The sequence below is a fragment of the Pongo abelii genome, chromosome 7 (assembly GCF_028885655.2).
Source record: "Pongo abelii isolate AG06213 chromosome 7, NHGRI_mPonAbe1-v2.0_pri, whole genome shotgun sequence".
In the NCBI taxonomy this organism is placed as follows: Eukaryota; Metazoa; Chordata; class Mammalia; order Primates; family Hominidae; genus Pongo; species Pongo abelii.
In genome coordinates this window covers 81,602,864-81,624,919 of record NC_071992.2, presented here as the reverse complement: position 1 = coordinate 81,624,919, position 22,056 = coordinate 81,602,864, and the positions used below count along the sequence as shown (strand labels likewise).

Here is a 22,056-nt window from a genome sequence, read left to right as displayed (position 1 = left end):
GGACAGTGACCTCGGACCTCCTTGCTTCCGACCAGATCCACCACATTCCTCATGCCCCTCCTTGGACTCTAGAAGCATAAGGCACTCCAACCCCGCCCACCCACCTTGCAGGGCAGATCGACTCTGCAGCTGCTCCTCCAGGCTCCTCAGCACAGGACGCCCTCTATCTAAGCAGCGCGGCCTCCCATTGGTCCCCGTGTGTGTCGGTAGCTCCGCCCCCAGCAGCGGGTGCTCCCTTCTCTGATGCTGGCACAGCAACATCTCCTCCTTCACCCTCTGACTTGAGGCCTCATTTGTCTCCCCTTCAAGGCTGTTTCCTCTAGGAAGACTTCCCTGAGGCTGGTGGCCCAAGTTGACCCTTCTCTGTCCTCAGGTCCCCACAGCACTGAGTGTCTATGTGGGTAACAGGGTCTGGGACTGGACCCCTTGGCAGCCCTCCTCAGCCCTCCCAAAGGAGTGACAAGTACTCAGGAACATGGAGAGTTAACTGAAAATTAACCAATGGCCTAAACAGGGCTAAGTCCAGAGGCCGCTTAGACAATAGACACACTCTGTGCTGTGTTCTTCCCCCTAAGCCCTATCCAACGCTTCAAGTCACCACATTCCTAAAATTGCTGGAAATTCCTGGTCAAGGGCACTTTCTTCACCCCTCCTCCCACCCCGAGCTGGCCAACTGTGGGCAGATCTGCTGTGCCACCTTGTGGTCCGTCCAAACGCTTCCTTCCCATTATGCCATGGGCTGGTGAACTCCTGCACCCCTTTATCTCTGGGTGAGAGGACTTGTTCCCACTCTTTTCCCCTTTCCTTAGGCCAATCTCACCCAGCACACTTTGCACTGACTTGGATTTAGCTGTGTGGGCCCTGGATTGCTCTCCCATACTGGGGTCACAGATTTCTGATAAGCTGTGGGACCCTAGCCCCACTGTCTCCAGGCCTGAGGAAGGGTCTGTTGTGCTGCCTCCTCTTCCTCTTCATTCGTTTTTTTTTTTTTTTTTTGAAACTGAGTTTTGCTCTTGTTGCCCAGGCTGGAGTACAGTGGCAGATTTTGGCTCACTGCAAACTCTGCCTCCTGTGTTCAAGTGATTCTCTTGCCTCAGCCTCCTGAGTAGCTGGGATCACAGGCATGGCTCACCACGCCTGGCTAATTTTTGTATTTTTAGTAGAGACAGGGTTTCGCCATGTTGGCCAGGCTGGTCTCAAACTCTTGACCTCAGGTGACCACCTGCCTCCGCCTCCCAAAGTGCAGGGATTACAGCTGTGAGCCACTGTGCCTGGCCTCTTCCTCTTCATTCTTATTCCCTCCCTTTGTAACTACATCCCCATCACCACCCCATCCCCTCCCAGCTTCCTCTGGACTACTGCTGTCACTGCCTCTCTGCCAAGGGCACTGTCTGAGGTCAGCTTAAGGGCTGGGGCCAGGCAGTCCAAGATCATAAGCTACCTGCCTCCTCTTGACCTTGCTTTTTCTCTGGCTCAGGTGAGGGCAGCTGTTGGAGCTGTCATAGCCTGATAATCTTCCCTCGACATTAACTGCCCAGACCTCCTGGTTTCCCCTAAGTACCAGGTTGGGGAAGGGGAAACAGCCCTATGTGTGGTTTTCCTAGAATAGTGATGACCTAAATGAGATTCCCTGGATTAGGTCTCCTGCCCAGACCAGGAGTGAAGCACCCATATCTCTGTCCAATCTGTTTGTGACGATGAGGGCCTGGCACAATAACTTGGGTCTCTTCTGGTTCTCACATTGCACCACCTATGGATCTTGACAGCGGATACTCAAAGAGTCTAGGATGCCTGAGCTGACCTCACCTCCAGCCACTGCTGACTGTGCTAACCGAGAGGGAACCCGACATTCATGCCCAGAGATGAGGGAGAGGTACTGATAGGCCTGAAGATGTGCCACCCCATCCCCTTCAAGGAAGGACAGCTGCCCAGCTGTGGGAGGGAGGACAGCAGGATGGGTAGCAGAAAGCTCTTAGTTCCTTCAGGTGGGCTTGGCTGTAGAGGGCCACCTTGTCAAGGTCACACCTTTCCTGGGACAGCCCACATGCCTTGATGGAGTGAGAAGGGAACATAAAAGCTTGGTCATTTCGGCCTGACTCAGACCAGTCTGAGTGGGTAATGCTTGTCCCAGAGCCCCCTACAAAGTGTTGAAGCCCTAGTCCTGGATGTATGGTATTAGGAGCAGGGCCTTTGGGAGATGATTAGGTTTAGATGAGGTCATGATGGTAGAGACTTTATGATAGGATCAGTGCCCTTATAAGAAAAGGAGGAGATGCCAGGGATCTCCCTCTCCCCACATGCACAGAGGGAATGGCATGTGAACCCACAGTGAGAAGGTGGTCATCTGCAAGCCAGAAGGAGAGCCGTCGCCAGACACTGAGTCTGCTGGCACCTTCATCTTGGACTTCCCAGCCTCCAGAACTGTGAGAAATTGTTGTTTTAGCCACCCAGTCTATGGTATTTTCTTACAGCAGCCTGTGCTAACTAAGACACTGGTGTTTTGTGTTTCATAGTGCTTGAGAACCTCACATCTCTTTTCCCCTGTGGCTGTGCCTGGGAATTAGTCAGGCATTTCTACCTGGCAGGGTCCTGTGATAGAAACCAGTCCATCCTGTCCCCAGCGCCCCCCCCCCCCACCCCATGTATAAGATGTCTATTGGATAATAGCTTCTTTTGTTTGCCTAAGAGCGGAATTTCTCACAAGAAAAAGAGAAGCAGCCAGGGATATTCCACAAGGGTACAAATTAGGGCCAACTGAGAGCTTTTGGGAGCAAAGAACTGCCAGTTATGCTTTTCTAATAATCCCCAGGCCTGGAACAAAGAACACTGAGTCTCTCTTCGTGGCACAGGAGAATCAGACATGACCAGAAGTTTAATGCACAACAGATACAACTAAGCAGGCTTATTTTACTTACCAGAGATTTTCCATATGCTCGATTCCCACACAGATTTGATGTTTTGGGTTCAGAAATCCCCACTGCAATGTTGAACAGAGGAGATATTACTCAGTGGTACTCTGTGTTCTGCCTCCCGCTGGCCCTGCATCAATTACCTTGTTAGACAATCAACCATGGCAGGGAATTTCTAAAGGCCTTTGTACCAAGCAGCAAAACCAGGCAGGAGGGTAAGGCCACAAGGCAACTGTCACTCTTCTAGGGGAGCTGGAACTAAGGCCTAAATAAGATCAGTGTGTCTATGTAGGTTCATTGACTATAACAAACATATCCCTCTGGTGGGGGATGTTGATGGGGGGAAGCTGTGCCTGTGTGTGGGGGCAGGAGGTATACGAGAAACCTCTGTACCTTCAGCTCAGTTTTGCTGTATACCTAAAACTGCTCTAAAAATAAAGTCTATTTAAAAATAAGATCACACGTGTGGATCATTTAGCACTGTGTCTGCATGCAGTAGGTGCTCAGAACGTGCCTTCAGCTCTTCCTTCCTTCCCAAGGCCTCAGATCACAAGAGGTTAAACAGGTTCTTGGAATTAAGTCTTTATAGCTGGGATCAGTTATTTAACATGGTGCTCTGGACACCCCTCTAAAAATGAGCAGAGAAGTCATGCCTGTGCTGGGAAGGAAGTGCAGCCCCATAACATGGAAGGACTGGAGTGTATCAGATCAGAATCCTGGGACACTGGCTTTACGAGATGTATGGGTGGAGAACCTTAGAGAACCTTCTTTCTAGTGCCTTTATTCCTGATGCCCCAACCTAATTCTGAGTGGTTTTTACCCTGAAGCTTCTAAGGATTCAGGTGTTGAGCTGAGGTAGCTGACAAAACGTAGGGGAAAGCTGGCTTTCAGCACAGGTCTCTCTGGGGGCAGATGTCCCAGGACAAGCCCCATCTGATTGTACTACAGCATCTAGAAATAACTCCCCTTCCACAAGAAAACACCTCAATGCAAATAAAATCAAGTATTACAAGACTACCAAGATTAAACTATAATGAATGGAGCCCTGGCATAACTAATAATAATAGCAGCTCACATTTTTGTCTGTATATCAGGCACTGTGCTGAGCAAAAACCATAAAGGTATTATCTCATTTAATCCTCACCACAATCTTTCTTTTCTTTTCTTTTGAGACAGGGTCTCATTCTGTCATTCAGGCTGGAGTGCAGTGGCATGCGTAATCTCTGGCTCACTGCAGCCTTGACCTCCTGAGCTCAATCAATTCTCCTACCTCAGCTTCCAGAGTAGCTGGGACCACAGGTGCGCACCATCACGCCTGGCTAATTTTGTTTGTGGAGATAGGGTTTCGCCATGTTGCCCAGGCTGGTTTGGAATAGTCTGCACTTTCTAGTCAAGGAAATGAGGCTTTAAAGATACATAACAGTTATGATGAAGCCAGGTAAGGGTGATTTAGGGAGTAGTGAACTGACTTTGGGGGGTCTTGTAGGGTTGAGGAGGCTTGACTGAGTAACCCTCTACCCTGGCTAGGAGAAGGTGGAGTTTGCCAGGTGGAGAGACACAGGGAAGGCAATCTGCTGAGAGAACAGTGTCAGGGAAAGTCCTGGGAAGCAGGATATAATGGAGCTGTCACAGAACTACCCCCAGCTCAGAACGGTGGGGACAGGAGTGTCATAGGAGGTAGCCTTGGAGAGGTCAGTGTGGTCTGGAGGGCAGGGGCCAGGAGTGGACACAGCACTTAAAGCTGAGGGAGCACAGGGGCAGATTTCTGCTCCAAGTGGACCTCTCTGGTAGCCTGGTGGGAGGGGCTGGAGGCTGGGCTCTTCACTGACAATGTTCTCTACACAGCTGAGACGAAGGGAGTGGGAGCCAGGGTGGCTCGAGGTAGGTACCAAGAGGGCTAGGAGAGAAATACCTAGGAGTTGATGCTGTCAGTGTTTCACGTTGAAGGTGTGGGGAGGACAAGGAGGCATTAGGGGAAACATCCCGGGGACTTGCTGGGACAGTGGATAATGGCCCCCACTGAGAAAAGAGGAAAGGCTTGAACAAGTTGGTTCTGAGGTGCCTGAGGACATCTCTGAAGTCCTGGAGGCAGCCAATTCTCCCAGGCCCAGGACTGGGGACTGCGCCATTTCCAGGCATCTGAGAGTTTCTCAGTCAGGTCTCTGCATTTAGAGTTCCTACAATTCCCAAGATTCCCCAGAGCATCTTTCTCCCAGGTGAGACGGCTACTGCGTCCAGGTGCCATCTATGGCTCAGGAAAAAAGCAGTTCCAAAATCTGAGCTCCCTGGAGACAGGCACCTTTCTTGACAGGAGGATGGTCTGGCTTTGACTCAGAAACATTCCCTCCCTCCCACCCACTCTGGAATCTATCAGATTGGAGGAGGTGAAGGAATTGAACCAATCCCCAGCTCAGTCTCTCTCTCTCTCTTTTTTTGAAACCTTGCTGGCATATTTCCTGCATGAGCTGACTGTCACGTGCTGGGCAGATTCTCTCCATATCATAACTTATTGCTCTTGTCTTTCAGAATAAAACACTGACTCAGGCAGCCCAAGCTTCCACAAACTACTTAGAAAGGAATGAAAGTGATCCTTAAAACTAGACAGTTGGAAAGACATTCCCTGTGGGGAAGAGGCACTAGCTAGGGAATCAAAAGACCTGAGATTTAATCTTGGCTCTGTTGCTCACAAGCAGTGCGACCTTGGGTAGGTCAGTTTCTACGGTTTTGGTTTCTTCTGGAAATTGGCAGAGGGGCAGTTACAGTAAATCAGAGGCTCTCTACATTCAGGGTGCATTAGAATCACGTGGGGCGGAGGCAGTGAGGGGTGGTGGGGAGAGGGTTGTCAAAATACAGATTAATGTTCCCTAAACCTGGAATTTCTAATTCAATAAAATTTGCATTTCCAACAATTTTCCAGAGACTGCTGCTGCTCCTCCTGGGACTCCACTTTGAGAACCACCACATTAGATCCTCTCTAAATCCTTGCTGCTCAATATGTTGTGCCCAGAGCAGCAGCATCTGGAAACTTGTTAGAAACATAAAATCTTGGGGCCTACCCAGTCCTACTAAATTTGAATCTGCATAAAAACAAGATTCCTAGGTGATTCTTTTGCATATTAAAATTTGAGAAACATGGCTCTAAACTCACTTTATGATTTTATAGAAAAGATAAATATTCTGAAATATTCTGTCTCTTCTTCTTTCCACACACACATGCACCCACCCACCCACCCACCCACCCACCTATATATAGACACAGAGAAAAATCTATCTCATCTTAATTTGCAAGGCAGATTGTGGTTTTCCTAATGCTTTCAAACTCTGCATACATATACGTGTATGTAACCACTTAATAGAGAATATAGCTTGATGTATGAGTTCTTATGCAAAGGATCAGAGGAGCAGGATTAGGTTCTTAGCAATCAAAGAAATCTTGGTGGCCTGGTCTAGCATCTACAAACGGAAAACTCAAAGATGCATGGAGGAAGGGACTATACTCAGTAGAGTCTTATTTCAGTTCTTGTAATAAAAGCAAAATTGCCAACGCCCGAAGACTTTCAGAAGGACACCTTGGACTTTCTATTGTGTATTTTTGGAGTTAAAATATGAATAACTTTAGGTTGTGAGCATAACAGAAATAACCTAAACCAGCAATTAAAGGCAAAATACCACCATAGACTTGGGTGGGCTAGAGGGAGATTCCTGGTTAGCTGCTTGGGGTGGAAGCCATTAAAAAAAAATAGCATCCAAGGTAAAACTATAATGTTTCCAGTTTTCAAGACAAACTTACTCCTACATTCTTGTTATAGATTGTTGTTTAGGTTATTCAAATTTAGAACGGTAAGATTTTATGATGGCAGTTTATGAAGAACCTGTACAATTTTACACACACACACACACACACACACACTGACTCTCTCTCTGTTAAATAAATTATGTGAGCCTCCTTTGCTTCATGGGTCATGATTTTCTCTCCTCCAGAGCATTCTGATTTACATTCTCTCTAGAATACAGTAGGGCCTCCTGTGGAGCAAGATAGTAGATAAGGGCCCATCTCAGTGGGTCATGCCTGTAATCCCAGCACTTTGGGAGGCCTTAGCCAGTGGATCACTTGCACTCAGGAGTTCGAGACCAGCCTGGGCAACATAGCAAGACCCCGTCTTTTAAAGATAAAAAAAATTAGTTGGCCAGGGTGGCTGTGCACCTGTAGTTCCAGGGCGGCTGAGGTGGGAGGATGGCTTCAGCCCAGGGCAGTGAGCCCTGATTGCTGCCACTGCACTCCAGCCTGGGCAACACAATGAGACCCCGTCTCAACGAAAAAAAGAAAAGATTAGATAAGAGCATCTTTACTCATTACGCACACCTAGGAGTGACTGTTTTATAGGTAGATGTTGTGTGGGGCTAAGGTGAGGCCTGAGAGCAGGTGCTTTTGTGGTGGAAACAGCATTTACTTGGGAAAGCACAGGTGCTTGGTCACCTGGCGCGACTGAGGCCGCAGCCACCGCCAACGCTGCCCTGACCTGGGCGTGTGTGTGGCCCTGAGTGAGTCCCCGCGCCCAGGAAGGTGCGGGGAACTGGGGCCGGGACTCACGTACCGGGTCTGGCAGAGGCTTTGGCGGGGTGGGCTGTGGGCGGCCGCGCGGTCTGGAGCCGCCCGAACCTGCGGCCGTCGCCAGGGTCCCTGCGGTCTCCGCGGTGGGGCAGCAGCTCCAGGGGCTGGTGCGTGTACAGGTCCGATTCGATCACCACCTGCCGGGCGGGGGAAGCGCGGTTAGCCCACTCCTCTGCTCGGGCCTCGAGACCCACAGACCCCCAGGGCGGGAGCTTTGCAGACGGAGCTCGCGTCCAGGGAGTTTCTGGATCCTTCGTGATTCCAGTGAATTCTAGGAGCAGCGACAAAATCTGGGCAGGAAACAGGCCAGAAGTGACTATTTTATTTGACTTCAGACTGCTAAATGGTGCCATGGGGCAAGCAAATGAGGGTTCTGGAGGGGGCAGGGGTGTTCCTCAACAGCAGGCCCTTCACAGGGTCAGAAGCCTGGGCCATCAGGTCAGAGATACGGGCAGGCCAGCTGCCGGGTCGCCTGACGTGTTTTGACAACAGGACAGACTATGAAACAGGACAGTTCTGGAGATTGAGGTCTTACAGTCTTTGTAGCTGAGTGGACAACACCCTTGTTCATGCAGAGGACAACTTTTTGGATGCTCTAGGTGAGTGAAGACCTAGGGAGAGGGCTCAGGCCCAATTTAGTCTCAGATTTTTAAAAATAAAGAAGCTGCTGGCAAAATGGAGCAGGGGGCACGGGGTGCTCTCCTACCCGCGTCCCCACTTCCCAGTGCAGAGTGCCTGGGTCAGGGTGGAGCTGGAAGATGAATTTCCACTGTGTGTGGTTCTGTGCACGGAAATCTTGATAAGCCGGAACAAAGGGCCCAATGCCGAAATGTTTTCAGTCATCACCACCTGCTGAGCAGTTATATTGGGAAGTTACTCTGTTAGAGTCCACCAAAATGGGCCTTAAAAATGGTATGTTTTTTGGAAAAAATTATAATAAAAATACTTAAATCATTGAGATAAGTGTAAAAACTTGAGACAAATAGTAGCCATTTTATCTTACTATGGCGAGTCATGAAGGAGAATCTTGGTAGTTTGGGCTCTGATCCTGCATGTTTACACATAGGCAGGACACTGGGTCATTCATTTTGGGGGTGGGGGGGTGGGGCAGCCCTTTCATCACAGCTGTTCCTGATTTTATTTTCATTCTCTCAGCATCGCTCTCGGAGAGGAGGAGTGAGGGCTGCTGTGGAGTTTTCAGACCCACTTTGTAGAAGAAGGAAGTAAGGCAGGATGTGAAGCCTGGAGTCCACAGGAAGACTGCCGCTGCCTTCCAATATTTCCTCCTCTGAAAGGGAGACAAATGTTCCCTTTCAGGAACAAGAACCACCATCTCCCCATCTCTTCTCTGCACAGTGGGGAGGGAGAGTGGGGAGGGAGAATGGGGAGGGAGAGAGTGGAGTGGCATTAGCTGCTCAGCCCAGCAGCCAGATGGATGTAGGAGGTTTCCTGGGGGTGGCAAGGAGGCCAGTTATTTCCCAGGTCGTGACTGGGGACAGTGCCTCCTCTTCTCCAGCCCACCAAAGGATGCCAGTAGCAGGAAATGAAAGAGGAGAAGGGCCCAGCTCTGAGCCTTCCTGTTTCTTTGCTGGGCCTAATACTTGGTTCTCATTTTCCACAATAATGGAGGCTCTGAGATGGTTGCAGCTCAGTGTGTTAGGCCCATCCCAGGGAACAGATGGCTGAATGGATGGATATGGCCTCCTGAGAGGCTCCTGACAGCCTGGTTTATTTTCTGGTCTACAGGACACAGTCTGGGCTTGCTGCTGATGGTCTTAGAACACACTGGTCTGAGTGGAGGCTCTTTAGCATCCTGAGTATAGGAGCAAGATTAGAGAATTAGGATGGTGGTATGGGATGTTAATGAGCAGGGAGGAGGAGAGATAAGGGTTGAATGCTGGAATTTTCCTTTCCTAGGTCAGCAAACTGCCAACTGAAGTTGGGGAATGTACTAGAGTAACAAGCATCACCACAATAAAGTAATACTCCCTTGCTGGTCATAGACAGGACAAGATAGGAAAAGCAGAAGACACGGGCTAACACACAAGCCTCAGGATCCCATCCACTGACGTCTTTGATTCACACTTCTCCTTATTTGTCGCCTAGATCACTGATAGGCAGTTAGAAAGACAGTCAAGAAGACGGAGATAATAGAGAATCACAATGCTTTGGGGCTGAGGGGATCCACAGAAATGTTGTAGCCCAATTCTAGCCTAATTTTATACATAGGGAAACTGAGGCCAAGAGAGGCCATGTGTCTTACTCAAGACCACAGAACTGTAAGGGACAGAGCCAGGATGAGAACCATGGTTTCATGCCTCCTAAGTGGGTGCTCTTGGTAAACCCATAGAAGTGCCTATATTCAGGCTGGGCACAGTGGCTCATGCCTGTAATCCCAGCACTTTGGGAGGATGAGGTGGCGGATCGCTTGAATCCAGGAGTTCAAGACCAGCCTGGGCAACATGGCAAAACCCTGTCTCTACAAAAAAATACAAAAACTAGCTGGGTGTGGTGCCACATGCCTGTAGTCCCACCTACTTGGGAGGCTGAAATGGGAGGATTGCCTGAGCCCAGGAGGTGGGGCTGTAGTGAGCTTTGATCATGCCACTGCACTCCAGCCTAGGAGACAGAGTGAGACCCTGTCTTAAAAAAAAAAAAAAAAAAAAAAGAAGGGCCTACATCCAGACAGGAATTTTCAAGTGCAAGTGCAATTGGTTGCTCTGTGCATTTCTTTTCTTTTTCTTTTTTTCTTTTTTTTTATTTTGAGATGGAGTCTCACTCTGTTGCCCAGGCTAGAGTGCAGTGTGGCATGATCTTGGCTCACCACAACCTCTGCCTCCTGGGTTCAAGCAATTCTCCTGCCTCAGCCTCTCAAGTAGCTGGGACTACAGGCGCCCGCCACCATGCCTGGCTAATTTTTGTATTTTTAGTAGAGACGGGGTTTCACCATGTTGGTCAGGCTGATCTCGAACTCTGACCTCAGGTAATCCACCTGCCTCGGCCTCCCAAAGTACTAGGATTACAGGTGCGAGCCACCATGCCCGGCGCTCTGTGCATTTCAAAAAATCAGGAGAACCCCACATATATTCCTCCTCACAAGCTTGAAATCTGAGAAGAATATGACCTTTGCAATCTCATTTATCCATCTTTTTTGATGGCTGACCACCTGCTTATTCTGAAGGGGCCACGAATCTTCATTGTCGTGGCTCCATGCCAGAAGGCTTAACTGACCCACACCTTTGTGTAAGTTTATCCCCTTGAGTTACTCCTGTGATAGTGGGCATCAGGATGATCAAAATGTCAATAAAATTGTCTAAGAATTAAAAAAATTAAAGACTGGAGAGGCCGTCTAGAGAAGGAACAGTGTGAGGCTTTGCCTTGAATTTGGAAGAAATACAATTCAAGAGGAGTCAGAGAGGAAGGAAAGCTGACATTAAGGATTGCTCGGGGAGGAAAGACGTATTTGAGAAGAAGCAACCTGACATCCATTCACATGGTAGTCTAAGGGATAAGAAGAGATACAAATGCAAATTTGAGGACATAGGAAGTTGTAAATATGGGTACAGTTGCAAAATAAGAATTATTTTCCTCACCAAGATAATCAATCACAATTGCTTTTAGATCACCAAGTTGGAGAAGACAAAGACTCAAAGGGAAGCCAAGGGTCAGTTGGTTGGGGACACAAGAGACCAGAGACAATTCTTTCCTTTTTGGGACTCACTTTTCCCATCTGCAAAAGTAGGAGGTGGACTAAGAGACCTTGCCTCTCTTCTAATTTGAATGGTCTGTGTGGCTGGGGCTGAGTTTTACAAGCAGAGGCTGGGCTAAGCTAAACTGTTAGGGGAAATTAGAAATTCAGAGGAAAGTGCAAAAGGCCAGAGAGCACTCCTGTGCTGTCCACCTGGAGGAAGACTGAATATGGGAAGACAAGAGCCAAACTTCTTGACCAAAAGACTGAAAGATCTGTGGTGAAACTTTCTTAAACTCCAAATTACCCACAGACAACCCCTTCTCTTTCCATTTTTGAGAACACCTCACCCATTGCTCCTTGAAAGTTGGGAGCATTTTCCTTCTAGACTTTGAGATTGAGTTTTCAGGGACCATGAGAAGGATCAGAATCAGTTGCCCTACAATCAAATTTTCCATCCATTAAAAACCCTTCTCTTTCTTAACATACAAAAGGTTCTCGAAAAAGGCATACAGTGCTCGCTTCAGCAACACATACACTAAAATTGAAATGATACAGAGAAGATTAGCATGGCCACTGTGCAAGGGTAACACGCAAATTCATGAAGTATTCTGTATTTTTACTACACGGCCATAAAAAAGAACAAAATTGGCTGGGTGTGGTGGCTTACACCTGTAATACCAGCACTTTGGGAGGTCGAGGCGGGCAGATCATTTGAGGTCAGGAGTTTGGGACCAGCCAGACCAACATGGTGAAACCCCGTCTCTACTAAAAATACAAAAAAATTAGCCGGGTAAGATGGCGGGCACCTGTAGTCCTAGCTACTCAGAGGCTGAGGCAGGAGAATCTTTTGAACCTAGGAGGCGGAGGTTGCAGTGAGCTGAGATCACGCCATTGCACTCCAGCCTGGGCAATGAAGTGAGGCTCTGTCTCAAAAAAAAAAAAAAAAAAAAAAATCGTGTCCTTTGCATCAACATGGATGCAATGCAGCTGGAAGATATTATCCTAAGCAAAATAACACAGAACAGAAACTGAAAACTATATACTACATGCTCTCACTTATAAGTGGGAGCTAAATATTGGGTACAGGCAGACACAAAGATGGGACTAATAGACACTGGGAACTCCGAAAAGGAGGAGGAAGGGAAGAGGGAAAGGGTGGAAACACTAACTATTGGGTATTATGTTCACTACTTAGGTGATGCTATAATTAGAAGCCCAAACCTCAGCATCATGCAATATACTCATGTAAAAAACCTGCACACATACCCCCTAAATCTAAAATTAAAAAAAGGCATTTAACTGAGAGAAATATAGGCAAAAGACATGAGTAAGAAACCGTAGGAAAAAAAATGTTCAAATGATCAATACATCTATGAAAAGATGAAGAATCACATCAATAATTACAGAAGTAAAAATTAAACAGGATATATTTACCTGATTGTCAAAGACTAACAACACTGATGCCACACAGTATAGGCTCAGCTGTTCTGGAAAAGGTATTTTAAAATGTAATTGCTAGGAATTTGTCAGTGGCTATAAAATTGTTTCAATGTTTATCTCCTTTGGCCTAGGATTTTCACATCTATGAATTTATCCTCAGACTCATTTAAGAACATAAAAATATGTTCAAGAATTTGTTGTGGCATTGTTTAATAGAAAAAATGGGGAACCCTATTTATTGATAATTTGGTTAAATAATGAATCTAGAAAACTTCAGGTTTGGTTTGGGTAAAAAAAATATAGAGCATTCATACAATGTTGTATTATACAGCCGCTATAAAGAATGAAGTAGGCCAGGTACAGTGGCTCAGGCCTGTAATCTCAGCACTTTGGGAGGCTGAGACAGTAGGTTTGCTTGAGCCCAAGAGTTCAACACCAGCCTGGGCAACATGACAAAACCCTATCAAAAATAATAATAATAATAATATTAATAATAATAATAAATAAAGATTAAAAATGTTTGTGTATATAAAAGAAGAATAAGGTAGAGCTATACAGATGAATTGGCATAGAAAGGTATTCAAGATTTATTAAGAGAAAAAAGCAAATTGCAAAGCAGTACATTATCAGACAATAAAGCATAATATAGGTTAATATATGGAAATTTTTCACTTAAAAAAAAAAAACAAAAAAACCTGGGCCGGGAGCCGTGGCTCACGCCTGTAATCCCAGCACTTTGAGAGGCTGAGGTGGGCGGATCACCTGAAGTCAGGAGTTCGAGACCAGCCTGGCCAACATGGTGAAACTCCGTCTCTACTAAAAATATTTTAAAAAATAGCTGGGCATGGTGGTGGGTGCCTGTAATCCCAGCTACTCGAGAGGCTGAGGCAGAAGAATTGCTTGAACCCAGGAGATGGAGGTTGCAGTGAGCCGACATGGTGCCACTGCACTCCAGCCTGGGCGACAGAGTGAGACTCTGTCTCAAACAAACAAACAAACAAAAAACAAAACTGGCTGGGCACCGTGGCTCACACCTGTAAATTCCAGCACTTTGGGAGGAGGCAGGGGCAGGTGGATCACTTGAGTCCAAGAGTTTGAGACTAGCCTGGGTGACATAGTGAAACCCTGTCTCTACTAAAAGTACAAAAATTAGCTGGGTGTGGTGGCTCGTGCCTGTAGTCCCAGATACTTGGGAGGCTAAGAAGGGAGGATCACTTGAGCCCAGGGGATCGAGACTGTGGTGAGCCGAGACCACGCCACTGCACTCCAGTCTGGGTGACAGAGTGAGACCCTGTCCCCCCCCAGAAAAAAAAAACCCAATACTTATTGAATGCTTATATGTGTCAGGCTCTGGACTAAACGTTTTATATGCATTAAATCATTCGCCAAAAAAAAAGAGAAAAAAATTAAAAAACAATGTGCCTTTTGTTGCAGAAGAAAAAAAATCATTTGCTCCTTCCCATGGTTCTTGAGATATGTTCTCTTATTATCCTAATTTTAATGCTAAGGAAGTTGAGTTCCACAATAGCTAAGCAACTTGCTCAAGGTCACATAGCTAGAAATGGATAGAACTGGGATTTAAACCCAGGCCATTTGACTCTGAAGTCTACATACCTAACCCCTCTCTTCTGCAGCTTCTCAGGATTTGCTGATAGTATACAGTAGTCCCCTTTCATCTATGGTTTCAGTTACCCTTGGTCAAGTAGAGTCTGAAAATATTAACTGGAAAATTCCAGAAATATTTCATACGTTTTAAATTTTGCACCATTCTGAGCAGCGAGATGAAATCTCACACCAATCTGCATGGCCCCTCCTGGGGCATGAATCATCCCTTTGTCCAGGGTCTCCATTCTGTGGACAACCCCCACCTGTTAGTCACTTAGTAGCCATCCTGGTTATTAGATTTAAAGGACATAGTGATACAGGGTTCAGTACTATCCATGGTTTCAGGCATCCGCTTGAGGTTTTGGAACATATTTCCTGCAGATAAGAGGGGGGGACTACTGTATTGTATAAAATTTTATATAGCATATACTGCTTTTGGAAATAAAAAGGTAATACATTTATATACATGTATACATTTACATGTATAGTATTTGTACATGTTATATACAAACAACGACTAGTAAAACTCCATCTCATTCAAAGGACATTAATTTTTTTTTTATTTGAGGCAGGGTCTCACTGTTTGCCCAGGCTGGAGTACAGTAGCATGACCATGGCTCACTGTAGCCTCGAACTCCCTGGCTCACATGATCCTTCCACTTCAGCCTCCCAAGTAGCTAGGACAACAGGAGCATAGCACCATGCCTGGCTAATTTTTTTTTTTTTTTTTTTTTTTGAGACAGAGTCTTGCTCTGTTGCCCAGGCTGGAATGCAGTGGCGTGATCTTGGCTCACTGCAACCTCTGCCTCTCAGGTTCAAGCGATTCTCTTGCCTCAGCCTCCTGAGTAGCTGGGATTACAGGTATGCACCACCATGCCCAACTAATTTTTGTATTTTTAGTAGAGATGGGGTTTCTCCATGTTGGCCAGGCTGATCTTGAACTCCTGACCTCGGGTGATCTGCCCACCTCAGTTTCCCAAAGTGCTAGGATTACAGGTGTGAGCCACTGTGCCTGGCCGCCTGGCTAATTTTTTGACTTTTTTGTAGAGTCGGGGTCTCATGTTGCCCAGGCTGGCCTCGAATTCTCGGGCTCTAACTAACGTCCTGCTTCAACCTCCCAAAGTGCTGGGATTATAGGTGTAAGCCATAGTGCCCAGTCGAAAAAAATTTTTAATGGAGAATAGACTTTTGAAAATTGAGATACTTCAAAAATTAAAATGCTATCCTATGAAAAATTGTCATAGAAATAGAAACTCCAGTACAACCAAGAGGAGACAATTCAGTTTCAACTTTTTTGCAATTCAAAGTGCAAAGATGTATTGACAGTTTTATGTAAAGAAATTTGTATATAAAATGGGAATTGCACAGCATTATTAGGCTCTAAAGACATGTAAGCTAATTTTAGAGTAATGCATATGCATGTTAATGCAGCAAAACATAATACAAAAAGAGGAAAGCCAGTGCTGGTGATGTTGGTGGTAAATGGACAAGCATTACTGGAAGCCCCCAAATTGTTCAGAATTCCTGACAGTATGTGACAAAACTGTAAAAAGAACTAGTTTGAGCAAATCACAATTCTCTACATCTAGCACAATGTTTGTCACACACAGTAGGAATGCAAATATTTGATGAAGGAGTGGATGGATGGATGAAATTGTTCTTATCCTTTTACCTGTTTATTCTACTTTGAGGCCTATGCTCTGAGGAATTAATCCAAAAGAATAGTATTTTGGCCAGGTGCAGTGGCTCATGCCTGTAATCCCAGCATTTTAGGAGGCCAAGGCAGATGGATCATGAGGTCAGGAGATCGAGACCATCCTAGCCAACATGGTGAAACCCCGTCTCTACTAAAATACAAAAAATTAGCCAAGCGTGCTGGCATGCGCCTGTAGTCCCAGCTACTTGGGAGGCTGAGACAGGGGAATCCCTTGAACCCTGGAGGCGGAGGTTGCAGTGAGCAGAGATTGTGCCATTGCACTCCCGCCTGGCGACAGAGAGAGACTCCATCTCAAAAAAAAAAAAAAGTATTTTATATAAATACATTCATTGCTGTGCTATTAATAATAGTAAAAAAATGGAACATTACAAATGCCAACAATAGGAAAACACCTAGATCAGGAATGCTATATCCACATCATGGACTCTGTTTAAACAAGAAAAAAAAATGTGTGCATAAAACAAGGCTTACTCTCTGTGCCTGGAGAACATGGCAGAATAAGGGGTCCAGTTCAGGGTCACTTGGTGTCTGGTTGACATTTGTCAATTATTTTGGTTAATTGGAGAACAGAGAGTGCAGCACCCACCACACGGAACATTGAAACCCTCCTGGCCACTGAGAGCTGGGGAGGGAGAGTGAAGAAGAAGCCTGACATTGCTTTTTAAATGAAAGTCAACCAAAGAACATCAAAACTAAAGTTTCCTTACATTCTTGGTCAAGAGGTGTTGAGAGCTTTTGGCTCTTCTTCTGGCTGGACTGGATACTGCAAAGACAGAGAGAAAGAAATGGTTTTAGACAACACCAGTGAGGCTGACGTAGCTACAGTAACAACACTGAGAAGGTCTGAATCTGTGGCAAGGCAGGGGCATAGAGGAGGGGATGGGAAAAAGAGACAGGATCATTGCGATTGAAGATGTTACTTGGCTTGAGTACAAAGTTCATAGCTGCATTACTCATAAGAGCTGAAGTTTAGGAACAACCCAAATGTCCACCAACAGATGAATGAATAAACAAAATATGGTGTCTGTATGTGATGGAATATTACTCAGCCTTGAAAAGGAATGGAATTCTGATACATGCTACACATGGATGAACCTTGAAAACATGGTACTAAGTGAAATAAGCCAGACACAAAAGGTCACATAGTCTACAATTCCTCTTAATATGGGGTTCCTAGAGTAGTCAAATTTATAGAGACAGAAAAACAAACAAACAAAAGGACAAAAAAACAAATTTGTAGAGACAGAAAGTAGAATGGTGGTTACTGGTGGCTGGAAGAGTCGGGGAATGAGTTAGTGTTCAATGGATTCAGAGTTTTAGTTTGGGATAATGAAGAAGTGCTAGGATGGATGGGGGTGATGGTTGCACAACAATGTGAATAGACTTAATGCCACTGACGTGTACACTTAAAAATAGTTTTTAAAATGGTACATTTTGTTATGCATATTTTACCACAATTATAAAAAAGCTTAAAGAAATTAACCATTAAAAATGTTACTTGGTTGGGAAAAGATTTTACAGCAGCTTCACAAGGTAGCTACTCTTGTACCACAAGGAGGTGGCCATGAATGAAAATGGGAAGGAAAAAAAGATAAGATTAAATATTTATCTTTGACTGATCATGTTGATTATTCTAAATACAAAATAAAATTGGAAATCACTTTGTAAGTGATGTATTTAATGGTGCTTACTACATGCCAGCTACTGTTCTAGATGCTTTATATATTTACTTATTTATTCCCCATATGATCCTGGAAGATAAGTTGTTTCTCCCATTTACAGCAATGGAAACTCAGGCCCAGAGAGGTTAAGTAGCTTGCCCAAGGTCACACAGTGCAGAAGTGGCAGCAGTACTTTAACCACTTCGTTTTGACTTTTTCTTCCTTTAAAAATTTTGTGAATGGAAATAAATGACAGAAAATAAACACATGTAACATTTTCACGTTTCCTTCTACTTTGTTTTCTTCTCATATACAAGAAATACAAAATCAGAGGCAATGTTTTGGTTCTCTTTCTACCCTTCCCTAATTCTCCTTCCCTACCTTCCCAAGACTACTGAGATCACTAATTTTATCTGTATCTTTCTGGTCTATGTTTTTGTATTTTTCTCTAGATACATAGCCATAAACAATATATAGTATTGGTTTATATTTTCAAATTTACAGAAATGCTATCTTACATATATAATTTTTCAGCCTGCTTGTTTGGCACTCAGCATTATGCTTAGATCTACCTGTGTTCATACGGATACATCTAGTTTATTCCTGTTGACATTGTATAGTATTCCACAGCATGACAGCACCACATTTTAACCATTCCCCTCTCCATAGACACTCAGGTTATTTTCAGTTGTGCCCTCTTAGAATCAATGCCACCGTGAACATCCAGGGGTAACAGGAGTTCCACCCAAAAGCGAAACTGCTGATTCCGAGGGTCAACTTGGACTTTCAGAGTTTCCAGAGGGAATTCCAACTCCTGCACGTGGGCAGCAGACTCCCAGCTCTTTTCCCTCTCTCTGGATCTGGCAGTAAATGTCTAAAGCTTAATTTATGTCCTGCAGGCTGTCTCTTTGTGGCCAAACGGAATCTCTCCCTCCCCCGCTGTGCAATGGCCCTGTCAGCGGCTGACACAGGGGAAGAAAGGAATTGTTTGAATGTGGACTCACAACACCAGCAAACACCCAGCCTACTTCATTCAAGGCTGACAATGAGACCAGGGGCTAAGCCTGAGTCATGGAGGTGGATGGGAGGGGGCAAGACAGGAGCGCAGGCAGAGAGCAGAGGCAGCAGGAGAGGGGGCCATGCTTAGGAGGGGGTGAGGGGACTGACCAGGAACCAGACACTTGGAGTCATCAGAACCCTCACATAAAGCCCTTAACATCGTTCTCTGAGGACCACAAGAGCTTATAAAGTCAAGATTCTCGTGTCGCATTCTCTGGCAGCATTAGTTCCACGTTAAGTTTGCAAGGTGGCCCTGGGTTCTGTGGAGAAGCCAGCCCAGGGTCAGGGCGCTCTTTGACTGCTTCACTGGACTTCAACCAGCCACCGGGAGTATTTCTCCGCACTTTGCATGGCACAGTTAGAAATCATACTTTTAAGCCAGCTGTTCTCTTTTCAGAACCCACTTGCTCACTGGAAAAAATGAAAGTCTCTATCTAGCTACCCTGGGATTTTGTTTTCACCTGTGTCTGTAGCAATGGCTTGCTGTCACTTCCATTGGTGTACTGGACTGTTGGTACTGAATTAAATGAGACAGAGAGTATTTAGCTGCTCTAGCCTTCCCCTTGATGGATTGTTTCTTAGTGATAGATGTTTATCCTTGTGCCTCTTTCCCCCCTCCAAAAAATCAAATACCATCAAAACCGAGAGTCCATCAGACCCCAGAGACGTGAGGATAAACCGTAGTAAGGCAGCATGTGACTGTCCTTCCCCTCCTGCCTAAGATGCCACGTTAAGGAAACAGTCAAGGGCAATTTCACTCACCCTTGGAAGGAATCACGGTGGTGAAAACTTCTATGTTCTCGTCACTGCAGCTGTAAATCTGATGCATCATTTCAGCCTCTCTTCCCGAGGTGCCTGGGAACTGGAGGCCTCTGTCTCTGGACCCCTAGTCGAGAGGCATCCTAATCCAGTCTGGCTCAGGGATCATTGTGCGGGTCCACAAAAGACAGGCTGGTGCTATGAGCTCATCTCGTTCCAGTCTTCACTGCAACATTTTCTAAACCCATCTGTCCTTTTTTTTTTTTTTTTAAATGAATCCTATTATTGCAAACCTTTGATTGAGCCTGGAGGTTTCAATCCCCTCCCAGCTAGGATGCATTTAACATTTTTATTTTGCGGTGTCTGCCGCAGTGAATTTGGAAGCCTTTTGTGAGGTGACGATGAAGTGAAATCGCCTACTCCGTTAGCGCCAAGCTTGGCTGGAGAATTTCCACCAAAAAGGAAACGTGAATTTTGGTACCAGCAATTCCCTTTCTCATTTCAGAAATGTAGGGGCTTTTTTTTTTTTTTTTTTTCTCCCCTCCAGGAGAACGGGATATTCAGTAATTTGTCATGTGCTAACTTGGCTCTCTTAGAAGTTTCTATTTTAAACAAAAGGACTGTTTCTCCAGAGTGTTTTCCCCTCATTCCATTACATGACAAGGCTGACATTTCTCAAGGGTCCTGTGTTTGGTACCTCTGCGTATAACCCTTAGGTGCTCACAGAGACATGGCAACAGGCAGTGCCCCATGTTCAAGGAGCAAATTATAGAAAGTTATATTTGTATTACCCTGTATATCATAATATATTATATAAACCCTATTATGCTACATATACAGGTTACAGGTTATATACTGTCCCATATATCATATTTATTATATATGTGTGTATATCATATGTATATATGTATGTGTATATATATCTTATATATTTGTGTATGTGTATATATATCATATATATTTGTATATATGTATACATAGCATATGTATATGTTTGTATTACCCTATATATATTTGTATTACCCTATATATCCTAATATATTTATCCTATATATTTATTATCTTATAAATCCTATTATGCTACATATACAGGTTACAGGTTATATACTGTTCCATATATCATATATATATCATGTGTATATATGAGATATCATATATCTCATGTGTATATAATATCATATATATCATGAGTATATTATATCATATATATCATGTGTATATATATCATATATCTCATGTGTATATAATATATATATCATGAGTATATTATATCATATATATCATGTGTATATGTATCATATATATCATGTGTTTATATGATATCATATATATCATCTGTGTTTATATGATATCATATATATCATCTGTATATATATGATATCGTATATGTGATATATGTATAATGATCCCTGAGCCAGACTGGATTAGGATGCCTCTCAACTAGGGGTCCAGAGACAGAGGCCTCCAGTTCCCAGGCACTTCAGAAAGAGAGGCTGAAATGATGCATCAGATTTACAGCTGCAGTGACGAGAACATAGAAGTTTTCACCACCGTGACTCCTTCCAAGGGTGAGTGAAATTGCGCTTGACTGTTTCCTTAACGTGGCATCTTAGGCAGGAGGGGAAGGACAGTCACATGCTGCCTTACTACGGTTTATCCTCACGTCTCTGGGGTCTGATGGACTCTCGGTTTTGATGGTATTTGATTTTTTGGAGGGGGGAAAGAGGCACAAGAATAAACATCAATCACTGAGAAACAATCCATAGGGGGAAGGGGAGAGCAGCTAAATACTCCCTGTTTCATTTAATTCAGTACCAACAGTCCAGTACACCAATGGAAGTGACAGCAAGCCATTGCTACAGACACAGGTGAAAACAAAATCTCAGGGCAGCTAGATATACGATATCATATGCATATGATATCCTATGTATGCCCTGTATTTTATATATTCTCTATATATATACGCACAAATAAGGTTATGGTTGAAACATATGTATCATGCCAAACCCACTGCATTTTATTACACTGTTACAGCTTCATTTCTTCATACTAATACTGATGGTGATGAAATAATAATAATGAAAGTTGCCACTTATTAAATGCTTGCTATAAGTTAGGTAGCCTGATATATAATTTCATTTAATATCTACAACTACCCAATGAGACCAGCTATTATATTTGCCATCTTATAGGTGAGAAAACTGAGGCATAAAGCCACTGAGTAACTCTTGTGAGATGAAAATATCTAGTTTGTGGTAGAATTAGGATTTAATCCCTAGTTTGACTCCAAAGTCAAATGTATTTAACCGGGCCAGGCGCAGTGGCTCACGCCTGTAATCCCAATACTTTGGGAGGCCAGGGCAGGAGGATCACTTGAGCTCAGGAGTTTGAGAGCAGCCTGGGCCACATGGCGAAACCCCATCTCTACCAAAAATACAAAAAATTAGCCGGGCGTGGTGGTGTGTGCCTGTGGTCCCAGCTACTTGGGAGGCTGGGGTGGGAGGACTCCTTGAGCCCAGGAGGCAGAGGTTGCAAAGAGCCAAGATTGCACCACAGCACTCCAGCCTGGGCGGCAGAGCCAGACCCCATCTCAAAAAGAAAAA

The 22,056-nt window shown here is 44.9% G+C and overlaps 1 protein-coding gene and 1 non-coding gene across 5 annotated transcripts in view; one reads left to right on the top strand and one right to left on the bottom strand.

The window, feature by feature from the left end:
* Window positions 1-22,056, bottom strand: part of VXN (vexin) — a 47,588-nt gene that overhangs the window by 5,460 nt on the left and 20,072 nt on the right. For 2 of the 4 annotated variants that reach the window (XM_063726375.1, XM_063726376.1), the window contains 3 exons: window positions 16,682-16,737; window positions 7,505-7,658; window positions 2,916-2,977 (listed from right to left, as the gene is read on the bottom strand). In XM_063726375.1, the coding sequence (XP_063582445.1) occupies window positions 2,916-2,977; window positions 7,505-7,658; window positions 16,682-16,737 (272 nt within the window). 4 annotated transcript variants of the gene reach the window in all.
* Window positions 11,724-11,830, top strand: LOC112134734 (U6 spliceosomal RNA). The gene has a single exon (XR_002916097.1). It is a non-coding gene; the product is annotated as a U6 spliceosomal RNA (small nuclear RNA).